Consider the following 12,558-nt stretch of genomic DNA (forward strand, 5'->3'; position numbering starts at 1 on the left):
CTCTCGTCAGGGTGGAGTACAGAAATCGATTTAAAGAGCCCTTTATTTCGATATAAAGGGCGTTGTAGTGTGGACGGGTACAGCATTAAATCGATTTAACGGCCATTAAATCGATTTAAACGCGTAGTGTAGACCAGGCCTATGTTATACAGCACATAGCAAAATGGGGTCCTGGTCCATGAATAGTGCTCCTAGATATGATGGTAATATAAATAAATAAATTAATAGTAATAATGTGTCTCTGGGGCATTGAATACGTATCGTAAAGTTGCCTATGTGCTGCAGATATCGTAATTTTTTTGTTAAATTTACATAGTCTATTATAAACTGAGCTTTTAAAAACTCTGTAGAGTTTATCTTCAGTTGCATAATTACGCATATATGGAGTGATTGTTACTTAAAGCATTTTGATTTTGGTTGCCTGTGACCTAAACAAGCTTCTGAAAATAATAGCTGTAAATGTTGGATTTCTCTATCAGCACCTGAGAAGCAATGAATCTTCCTGGTTACTATATGTGTGTGAGAGAGAGAGAGAACACTGGGAATGAACCAGCCAGCTTGGCTGCACTTCTGCTTTCCTTTAGCTGGTAAAACTATTCAAACGTGGAGTTTAGGGGGAGAATATACAACAGTGTCGGATGGTTTGGTTTGGTTTTTAAAGAATGATGCCAGTAAAATTGATCCAAGGGTATAGATAATCAAGTTGGGAGATTTAGTTGGAACTGTAGAGGAACTGACATACAGAGAAATTCTGCACGTGGTAAACCACCCATGTAGAATATAAAATCTTATTTTTCCATCGTATTGGAAAGTGCAATTCTGCTTAGCCTGTGAAAATAGACTTCACTATGACCCACATTTAGTACCTGGCTGAAGCACCCTGAGCAGATGCATGAGTGAAGAAGGAATCCTCACTACCTGAAGGCCACAGAGCTCCTCCATGGGTATTACTTCAGCAGAGTACCTGGGTTATGACTGTTGTAGGAGCAGCCGTGATCTGTATGCTCAAAAGGTCTGTTACACCTCCCCCTACTCCCCTTTTGGTCTCCTCTCCCTCTTTCAATACCTGTGAAATAGCTTTCCCCCTCCTACCCACCCCCTCCTGGAATGTTTGTGGAATGAATGGGCTGCTTGAAGAGCTGGAAGATCAGAGGAGCTCCCAGGTAGGCAAGGTGTCTGGCACTCTGATTAGGCAGCGATCACACGCCCAGTGCCTGAACACTGCATGGACACTGTAGGTGGAGTGTGACCAACCAGACACGACCAAGTCATCTCTAGTCCCAGCCATGAGGAGCAGGTCCTTAAAAGGGGAAGGGGCCATGTGCTCAGGAGTGCACTTACCAGATTGTACCTCCCCCTTGAAGGCGCTTCGCCCGGACCGCCTGGCCAGTGGTTCATTGTGTTGCATTTCATTGTGCTTTGGGAAGACTTACTTTTGGATGGTGCTAGGATGTCATGGTTCTGAAGTAAAAATGAAGGCCTCCAGATATTAAACAACATTAAGCTTTAGTGCCAAAAACTAGTGTAATTTTGGGAGAGTAGAATTTAAAGGGTGTACAGCTGTCTTATGCATATCACTCTTGACAGTGAATTATCCTAAATAGTATGTTTACAAGCATGTATAATGGGATTTGGTTTTCTCCTTTCACTTTTTGGTCAAATTTGCTAAGTGGTTAAAAAAGACAGACAGAATTTTGTCTGAATATAATCTGGAGAGCTTCTTTCAATTAGAAGAATCGTTCTGCTTGTCTGACCGGGATCAACTAGGTGCTTGGATGCTACATTGATGAGTGCCATACAAATGCCTACAAATAATCTGGGCCAGACCTTTGCCCACCACTGCTTTTTCTAGCAATCTGCAGCTGGCAGAACCCTGATACACCAAAGGCAAAACTGGTCACAGGATTGGGAAAGTGGATGCCTTCCCCCAACTCTCTGCCTCGTTCCTATGTTGGGCACATCTTAGCTAGAATCAAAGATGTAGCCCTGTATCTTGAAATATTTTACTGTAGCCTTCTTATTTCTTATAATAAAAACAAGTTCTTTTTTCTTGAATGAGTGCCTAAAGTACTTTTTCTAAAGGAGACAGACTCATTGGCCTGAAATTGCTAATCTAATAAATTAGATGTGTACTTGAAATGGAGTGTAGTACCACTCTTTCCACCTGATTTGACTCTGGCATAGTTCAGCCTTCCAAACAGTAACATGTAAATTTGCAGCAGGTTACATTGGAACACTAGTCTCTCAACAGAAGCCATTACAGAAGCGTGATATAATGTAAAAATAATTCTATGACAGATTTAGCAGCACACCCAATATCCCCTGCATCAGATGAAACTGTGACTCCCCTGGCAGTGTGAGCTGGCACTGTGGAGGACAATAGTACAATCTGCCTTTTCATTTATTGCCCCAGTCATCAGGTCGCTAAATGATACTGTCTTGCATAGTTACATAGCAGTTGTTTGAGCTATACCTTGATTTCAGCCAGAGTTGGTTTTAGCTGAAAGGACAATTTGTGCAAGCCACGCAGGCATGCACAAATTATGCACCTAATTTATTTTACACTGTTGTTGATTATTTGTATTACTGTAGAGCAGTGGTCCCCAAATATTTTAGGGTTGTGCCTTCCCTTCCTTTGTCTGCACCCCCAGCCCCTCCTCCAGAGACAGAGCCAGGAGCAGGGCTGTGGTTCAGGGGGTTGGAGGGTTGTGGACGGGGTAAGGTGGGCAAGGCTGGGGCCACAGCCGGGGGTAGGTCTGGTGCCAGGCATGAAGCCACAGCCAGGGGCCAAGGCTGGAGTTTGGGCAGGCCTGGGACTGGAGCTGCAGCCAGGGGCTAGCAGTTGGGCCCTTGACCAGGGATGGAACCACACCAAGGGTGAGGACAGGGTCAGGCATGGGGCCGGGGCCAGAGTAGAGCTGGAGCTGGGCTGGGGTGGCCCTCTTTCCCTTCCTCCCCATCCCTTATGGGGGCTGTCCCAGCCCACCATGATCCTCCCCCAGCCCCAAACTTTCCTCCAGGCCCCACAGTTTGGACACCTCTGCTATAGATCTTAGAAGGCCTAGTTACGGACCAGGACCCCATTGTGTGAGGTGCTGTATAAACAGAGAATATAAAGACAGTCCCTGCCCTAAAGAGTTTATAATCTACCTATAACATTGATGAATACCTCTCAGGTTTTGCACTTTTCAGGTCTCATAGGTACAGTTTAAGTGCAATTATACTAGGATCTATTACAGAACAGCTCTCCTTTCGTCTAGCTCTATAAAGTGGACTTGACAATATCTGAGTCATCATTGGTTGTGTGCCATTAAAATCTTTGAGACTTGTGTGTTTTATCCTACCGCTTTTTTTTTTAATTTTAGTTTTCCTTAATAAATATTTGGCTGTTGACAAGTTGGAATTTATGTGGTTGTAATATCAAAATTCTCTGTCCTCAGGTAGGAGAGAACAGAATTTCTCATCGGTTCTGCTAGGCCTCCTTTTGTTATAAGATGAGTGGGGCAGTCAGGTTTAGTTGTGCTGCAGAATGCACACCAGTAGTATAACATTTTTTCTCAAGAGTGTTCCTTGACAGGGGACTGAGTCAAGAGAAATATCAGAATTCAAGCAGCTGTAGGACATCTGTAATAGCTCATAGAACAAAGGTATGTTGCAGTGCTCTTTGAGGCACCATGTTCAAAGAGACATTTGGAACTCAGATGGAGGTGAGATGCAGGTTGGAGGTAATGCTTTGGTCCCTGATAAGAGAGGCACAATAGAAATAGTAGAGGCAACTAACCAGGCTTCATTGATTTTTGCCTTCACTGCCATTAAGAAACTGCCAAAGGGCAGCTGAACAGAGTTGGAGACTGGAAGGTTTGTTAAAAGAGAACAGGCAAAATGAGCATGCACTTTATGAAAGGGTGTTAAGGGAGACGAAATGAACTTTTTCATCAGGTTGGAAAAACCAAAACTACTGAACACATGCAAACCTAGTTTTGCCAGATTCTCCTAGCAATGAAAACTATTTCTTTGTGTTGTAAAAATGTAGATTTCTCCTCTGATTAGCACGAGGGAAGTGCAGACAACAGAAAGAAAACGTGTTGTATTTTTGGCTCACGGTAAAGTATAATTGAAACAAATAATTAAGACTCTAGTGGCATTTGAATGAAAAAGACATTCTAAATTATGGCAGGATATATGCTACTTAAAAAAATTTACAGTTCAGAACTAGTTCTTGGCCAGTGTGTTCTGTCTTCATTCTTTTGTTGACAAAAGCCCCTGAAGTTGGCTAACTAAATGATATCCAGTATGTTTTCTTTTCTTTCCTTGAACAGCTGCACTAGTATAGATATGAATACTGGGAAAGAGCTTGTTGCAGATATTTATGTAACGTACAAAATGATTTTAAGGAGCTAAAGTGTATCCTAACAGCGAACTATCTGCTTGCCTTGCTATTAGTTGAGAAATTCATCAGCTATTTCCTTTCCTTAATACAGTAACTCCTCACTTAACGTAGTTATGGTCCTGAAAAATGCAACTTTAAGTGAAAAGATGTTAAGTGAATTCAATTTTCCTATAAAAATTAATGTAAATGAGGGGGGTTAGGTTCCAGGGCAGCTTCCCCTACTCTGCAAGCACCAGGGGTGCGGGGCTCAACCCTCAGCCTGCCCATTCCACCCCTTCCCCCAAACCCCCACCCTTGACCTGCCTCTTCTGTCCCCCCTCCACATCTTCCCCCTTTACTTCACACTCTGTGTCCCGGCTCCTCCCCTCCCCTCTAAACGCTGCAAGCCAGCTGATTACCGGAGAGGGAGGCGCACGGAGTCCTCGCTCTTCTTGCCTCCCTCCTGCTCGGGGCAGTCAGCTGGCTTGTGGCGTTTAGGAGGCAGGGGGTAGGAGCCGAGGACTAGGCACAGGCTCCCCCTCCCTGCCTCCTTCCTGGGGCAATCAACTGGTTTGTGGTGTTCAGGAGGCAGGGGAGGGAGGGGGAGACTGCGCGCTAAGTCCTCACTCCTCTCCCCTGCCTCCAAAACGCCGCAAACCAACTGATTGCCGCGGGCAGGAGATGATGGGGAAGGCACTGATCCATGGGGTCTGCCGGCGGGCGAGAGGCACGGGGGGGGGGTGTTGGGGTGCCGGCTGTGGGGCACGCAGGCAGCTCAACACCGGTAGAGTGGATTATTGCACAACTTTAAATGAGCCGGTTTCCTAATTGATCAGCAACGTAACAACGTTAAGCGGGGAAACTTTAAGTGAGGAGTTACTGNGGCACTGATCCATGGGGTCTGCCGGCGGGCGAGAGGCGGGGGGGGGGGGGTTGTTTGGCTGCCAGCTGTGGAGGACGCAGGCAGCCAAACAACGTAAGAGTGGATTATTGCACAACTTTAAATGAGCCGGTTTCCTAATTGATCAGCAACGTAACAACGTTAAGCGGGGAAACTTTAAGTGAGGAGTTACTGTACCATGGGCTGAGAGTATCATAAGCTGGGGGAGGCTGTGTCTCCCTGAACGGGCAGGCATGACCACACCTGTGCTCTGCCCCCAGCCCCCCTCCAGCTTCGTGGTTGGCATGGCTCCAGTCTTTCTGTGGGGTGATCCCGGTTTGAGTTGTGCCACCGCCTGCCTGTCGCTCCTGGCCTGCAGGAGGGGATTGGGGGCGCTCCAGGGTTGGGACACTAGCCTGAGGCAGAGGCCGGCAGGTACAGTGGGGGAGGAGGTTTGTTACATTTTTTTTTTCCTGAAGCATATTTGCTGCTCTAAAAATATCTACCTTGATCAAAGATAGTTAATGACTATAAATAGCTTTGAGACTATAAAACAGAGTGCTTAATATTTATTTTTAATGTTACTTTAAAATATATTGATATTAGACATCAATATAACATTTCCTGTGATTTTGGGTGCAATTCAGATCAGCATAAGGACTTCAGTATCAGTGTGGACACAAATGAGGGAATAATCATTCCTTCATTCTTGCCATTTATGATTTTCAAATTATTCTTTCCTCGTGTGACTTGGATTGAAATGTTCTTCCTTACCTATCTGGATTTCATGATTCCTTTGGTTGTTTTGAATCCATTCTTAAAACCTTTTATATCATATAAAAATATGACCAAAAATAATTGAAAACTTTAAAAACTAAACTGAGAAAAGTGAAAAATATGATTTCTTAAAGCCACTAGTCAGCAAACACTTACTACCACATGATCTTTCCATCAAGGTCTGCATTTTTAAACTAGTGTTAAAATATAGTTGGACATTTTGTCTGAGTAATTCCTGTGGGATCAAGTTGGTCAAAAATGGAGTATAAAGTATATTCAAATTGTCCAACAGCAGCAGGAGTCTGGTGATTGTTTATTGGGGGATTGATGAGGGCAGTTTGTTGACTCATCTAATTAGCTGACACTTAAATTCATTTGAGTTATCTACTCCTATCTTCTAACTTATAGAGATGTCATTTTATAAACAGTGTTGTGTGGTGGGTCAAGTAATCCATTTTTGAATTGGAACCAGCTGAACTCTATTTTTAACTTAGCTGTCAAAGCATAATTCATGCATAATGTCTCTTTGGAAGATTTATTCTCTTAATTTAAAAAAATGGTTAATGAATTTTAGTGCTGGTGAAAGATGCCAGATTGATAGCTCTGGCATCTGAAGGCCTCTATCCATCACATCTTCCTTCACGTTGCCCTTTCAAATATGTCAGCACTGACTCAAAGGACTGGCTCCAAAAGTAGCATACTTTCCATAACCATTCAGTCTGTGTTGTCTCTGTTGAGACAGTCAACAACGGCGCTAATTGTTATAATGTGTTTTGTGATGTGGGCACAAGCAACAAGCTTAGGCCCATGAATTCATTTAAATAGAAGCCATCAAGCAGTGACATGTCTGTGTCATGACTGGTCTGCACTAGTGTGTTAAACTGGAAGGTCATGGGCGGAGTCTCTGTATCCCGTCGTCATTTTCTGATTTATTGAGACTCCCATTAATACTCTAAAGACTCTAACTATGTGTTTATAGCTTCCTAGTGGAATGGGACACTCCTGACCTAGACATGGACATGTGTAGTACTCAGGAAATCTTTATCTCTTGAGTCACAGCAAATGTATTCTGTGGCTCTCAGGTGCCTAGAAATGGAAAGACCAGTATGCTCACTGCATTTCTTTTCAATCTTTACCTAGGTACTTCCTTTCCCTAGCCAAGTGGTGTACAACAGAGTTGGAAAGTGTGGGAGTCGAACTGTGGTTTTGCTTTTGAGAATCTTGTCAGAGAGGCATGGGTTCAACCTGGTTACATCAGACATTCATAACAAAACCAGACTGACCAAAAATGAACAGGTAAGTTATTTACACTCATTAAGATGTTCTGTGTTTTTTCATTTTTAAGTTATGAAAGACAGGGATATATTGTTCAACATGACTTATCTTATTACATGGTAGATAGGGTAGTGTGGCTAAATCCCAATCACCGTGTGGAAATGTATCTATAAATATGTATCTGATAAGTTGTTACCCCTGGGATGCAGTCTGGGAGCTGTGGGAACCACTGCTTCCCTCTGAGACACACAGCTAACCTCACCCAGGCCCTGTTATCACCGAACACCACAGCAGGTTGCACCACTCACTCAAACTGGGCTATCTGAGTGCAAACAGACACCAGCCAATTTCTCAGCTCCCCAGGCGTGCACCCCCCTCTGGAGTATAAATCCACAATTATACCATCTTGCGCTGCACAGGGAACTGTACAGCATAAGATCATAGAGTTCACCCCCTCCCTTAATGTGGAAAGGAAATGCAACAGCCCCTGCCCCTTGAGCTAAGATTCCTAAGCACTTCACTCCAAACTTACTGGTTTAGATTTAAAATATAAAATAAATTTATTAACTACAAAGAGATTTTAATTGATTATAAATGATAGCGAACAGATGAAAGCAGATTACTGAGTAAAGAAACAAAAACGCAGACTAAGTATAACATACTAGAAGGATAGGATTTGAATTAACAATCTCTCATCTTGGCTGACGATACGAGCAGGCTTGCAGATTCTCAAAGCACAAGCTGTACTTGCTTTGCAGCTTTGGATCCCCACCCCCATTCCAGGTCCTTCTCCTTAGGAGCTTCTCTCAGGTATTGAGTTGTGGGGCAGTGAAGAACAGAAGATGTCACTCCCTGCCTTATATAGCTTTAACATATGGTGGGAACCCTTTGTTCCAAAACCAGTTCCCAGACCAGTTTGTGGAAAAATACAGACCCCCAAAATGGAGTCCAGAGTCATGTGGGCTGGTCACGTGCCCTTGCAGAGTCATAGCAGCCATTACTTACAGGCTGTCTGCAGCGTTCTCAGGAAGGCTCACAGGTGGGGGAAAAGCTTCTCCTAAGGTCTATTGTTTTTCCTAATGGCCCTTCACAGCCAGCTATCTAGACTGGAAGTCTCTTGCCTAGTGGGTGTCACCCAGGTGTAACTACATTTGAAATACAAGTACATAGTCAATATGATAAAAAAATGATACGTGCACACAAATAAGATAATCATGTTCAGCAAATCATAACTTTTCCAATGACACCTCACATGACCATCTTGTACAAAATGCAGCATAATTACATCATCATAATAGTAGTATGACAAAGATGGGGTATCGTGTCACAATGTTATCACAGATTCTTTGTCACTAAGTATTAATAAATATTATATCAAAACCTATGAGGCCAGATCATTCTCCCAGTTTCATGTACATATGCAGCCTTCAACAGAGGAGAAAATGGAGAGATTAGACGTAGCAACTCCTGGACTAGTATTGTTCCCACCATCACCGCCTTCCCAGACCTGTGCATAGAAGGCACCTTTTACATGTGGCTCTCCTCGTTCCTGTGGTGAAGGAGGACAAGCGGGTAGTTGACCACTTCCATAGTTACAGTTGGTGCAATGTCTTTCCTTAATGGAAACAATGATTCACCTCTTCACTGATGTCCTCTGAGATGAAGTGACCCCGATCACCTGTCTTTACATGGAGACTGGGTCTTTTTTCCTGCAACATGGCACACTGGCAAAGGTGTCTTCACAGTCTGGTGAGCATTTTTCTTTGCTGACTCTGATCAGATCCTCAGAGATGCCTAAATCCCATTGATTTCAATGAGAAGCACCTATGCCTTTTTTAAGGTTTGGGCCTCTAACCTTAAACTACACAGAGCTGCTCACAAAGTCAGTTCCCTTGTATGAATAGTGCTCAGAATTTGTTCTTTAATTCATAGTTTCTTATGTCATGAGAATGAGTAGTGGAAAACTATTATAAACAAGCTGGAAATCCAGAGGGTTTTTTCCCTTCCATTCAGTTTCTTAAATAAAAATTATAACTTTCACCTAGAAAGTTTTTTGGTTTTGTGACATACTTTTTAACCACTTCTTAAGTCCTTGTACACCATCTCATCTGCTTGCAAGCGACAACACAAGATTTTAAACATTGTCACGTTTCCTACCAGTATTAGAGGAAAATATCATTTGCTCTTCACACAGTGTTCAATAATTGTAAAAGAATACTGTTCAGACCCCTTAACATATGCTTCAGATTTTCAATGGAAGCCTTCCATTACTGGACATTTTACTTCATCCTTTTGAACAGGAAGCTTCTTAATTGCTTCTATGCTTTCTCTGAGCTCTTTGTTGCTTGTACCCTGTCCTTACATCCAGAATTTTTGTTTTATTTCCCATAAACTAAAAATAAATCATTCTGATTCATAACATACCCGTGTTCTTTGTGTATGAAAAAACAAAATATTAGCCATTGTGCTACAGTTTGTAAGCCAACCACTTGGGGTTAGGAAGAAACGTCTCCCATAATTGTCCATTTGTTCCTGTATACTTTTGCTGTGTGTGTTTCTCATGGGATTTTTATCACTGATTGATTGGGAGATTTCTCCTAAAATCTTAATAGCAGAGTCGTATCTTTCATCCTGGTTACCTGCTTCACTTTGATACTGTGATACATCTCCCTGCTAAGAAAGTGGAGGGTCATTTTCCTTTCCTGACAATATTTGTCTCAGGCTGACACACAGTAGACTACAACTAACATGATCTTCTTCCATACTGTACTCCCATCCATAGGCGCCATTGACTTCTGCTGGCACCAGTGGTTGCTCGACCACCCTCTGCCCCTGGCCTCACCCCAACTCCACCCCTTCCCCTTCCTCGCTGCTTCCCTACTCCCATTCCTACCCCTTCCCCAAAATCCTTTCCCCAACTCCGCCCTCTCCCTGCCTGTATTCCAACCCCTTCCCCAAATTCCTGCCCCAGCCTTGCCTCTTCCCCACCTTCTCCCCTGAGCGCCACATTCCTGCTCCTTCCCCTCCCTCCTGGAGCTTGTCGCTCCGCAAAACAGCTGTTTTGTGGCAGCAAGTGCTGGGAGATAGGCGAAGAAATGGGGATGCGGTGTGCTCAGGGAGGAGGAGGCAGCGAGGTGGGGTGAGGAGGGAAGCGGAGCTTTGCAGCCACCAATTTTTCTCCATGAATACTCCAGCCTTGGAGTCGGCGCCTATGCTCCTATCAAGACGTTGGAAGATAACAGAGAAGACTGTGCATTTATTTCTTGTGCAGCAAATAGCAAGTTATAGAGGACAAACCCATATATTATCTTCTCCACCCGCAAAGTTATCAGATTATTGGATTGTGAATTTAGGGGAATAAAGATGGTGGTGGACATGTTGCTGCAGAGCTCAGACTTAACTGTTGTGGATGTACCCAGATATGCATTGTGTATCTTTTTATTCTAATTTATGGCTGCATATCTTTTGATATATACATTGTATTTTGCTGAATAGTGGCACTTTGACCTCCTAGAAAAGTGGATTGGTCAATGTGTTTGCTATATTTTCTGTATTTGTGAGAAAGGTGTGTGGACTAGAATTTTTCTGTCTTTAATCTAGTATAGTAGCAGTGCCAATCTTAAATCTGTTTAGTGGCAAAAGGAAGGATGGTCTTGTGGTGAAGTATTGGGCTGGGACTAAACAGGTCTGGACTCAAATCCTGGCTGTTCTACAGGCTACCTGTGTGACTTTAGGCAACTTAATCTCTGTGCTTCAGTTCCCTATCTGTAAAATGGAGATCATACTTCCTTCCTTCGCCGTGTATATTTAGGGCCTGATCCTGCAAAGACTTACCCGAGTGCTTAACTTAATTCACTATAGTCAAGTAAAATTAAGCACTTTTAGGTACCTTATGTGACTGCATATACTTAAGACAGTCTCTAGTAGGGTCTTCTTCACTGCCTTCTTTAGCCCATCTCATCCCATGAAGTTTGCCCATCCGGTCCTCTGCCTGTGGATAATTAGAGAGAGATCAGATAACGCTTAAGTGGTTCTAAGCAAGCTCTGTTGTGGAAATAAATGGATAGGTTTGTATGTGACGCAAGGACCTATTGATGGCAACTGCCAGAGGGAACGTGGGACAGGATCCCATGGGTTCACCAAAAGAATGTCATGTAAGATGCTTACTGGAAGCTTGTGTCACACTGGTCATACCTTAGATATGACTACCATTTTGTCATGGATATTTTTAGTAAAAGTCCTGGACAGGTCACAGGCAATAAACAAAAATTCACGGAAGCTGTGACCTGTCCTTGACTTTTACTAAAAATATCCCTGACAAAATGGGGAAGGAGGAGGGTTCAGCACCCTGCACCGCTGCATGCAGTGTCTGGGAGCTGAGAGGGACCCCTGACCACAGGGCTAGGAGTTAGGGGGTCCCCTGCTGCCCATGGTGACTGGGAACTCTGGGGTCCCCCGCTGCCTGCAAGGGCTAAGGAGGACCCCGGTGTCACGGAGGTTATGGAATCTGTGACTTCTGCGACTCTGTGACATACTTGTAGCCTTAGTCATAACCATTGTAAGATGTAGACACGGAAAAGATGTGAGGAGTTATGAATGTATGCTGAAAATTATGTTCTCTAGGTCTGTAATTAAGACAGGTCATCAAAAGATGATCCATATACTCCTGGCAGGCAGGGGAGAAGAGACACTTACCTTAATCAGGCAGGTGATGTGAAAATTAAGTATTGTATGTAAGTAAATGCCTATTTACAGTCTGAGCAAAATGTGAATCCATAGATTGCAGGGGCTGGAGGAAGAAACAAAAAAGCAAGAGTTATCCTATTTAGGGATAAGACAATGAACTTTTGAAACTATATCTGGGATGCAGATGAACCTCCACATATTCCTTCTTTCTGTGAGAATGAGCTGCTGGTGGGCTTAATCTTATGAGAAGATGTCTCAGCCAAACTGTAACCACTGCAGAAATGACCTAGCGTAAGCCAGGGCATAGGGGAATGCCATGTTAGTTAAGCTTAGTCTCTAGAAAGTATGTCATGATTTGTTTTATTGGTAACCATTTGTTTCCAATATTCTCACTCTCTATCATTTGACTCTCTGTTCTTTTATGATAAACTTATTCTTGTTTTCCCTATGTAAGTGCTGTGTGTTAAGTAGAGTGGTGATCTGGAGTTGAGTCTTGCAAGCTGGCATGTACCATTCCTGTGGGAGTAACAAATATGAGAGTTCTGAGGGTGTTCAGTGGAAAGGGCTGGGC

At 43.4% G+C, this 12,558-nt stretch overlaps 1 protein-coding gene across 1 annotated transcript in view; it reads left to right on the forward strand.

Moving 5' to 3' along the window:
* Nucleotides 1–12,558, forward strand: part of UST (uronyl 2-sulfotransferase) — a 294,956-nt gene that overhangs the window by 129,359 nt on the left and 153,039 nt on the right. Inside the window, exon 3 of the mRNA XM_075064040.1 lies at nucleotides 7,167–7,322. Coding sequence (XP_074920141.1) covers nucleotides 7,167–7,322 — 156 coding nt within the window. The remainder of the gene's footprint in view (nucleotides 1–7,166; nucleotides 7,323–12,558) is intronic.

The sequence above is a fragment of the Chelonoidis abingdonii genome, chromosome 3 (assembly GCF_003597395.2).
Source record: "Chelonoidis abingdonii isolate Lonesome George chromosome 3, CheloAbing_2.0, whole genome shotgun sequence".
Lineage (NCBI taxonomy): Eukaryota > Metazoa > Chordata > Testudines > Testudinidae > Chelonoidis > Chelonoidis abingdonii.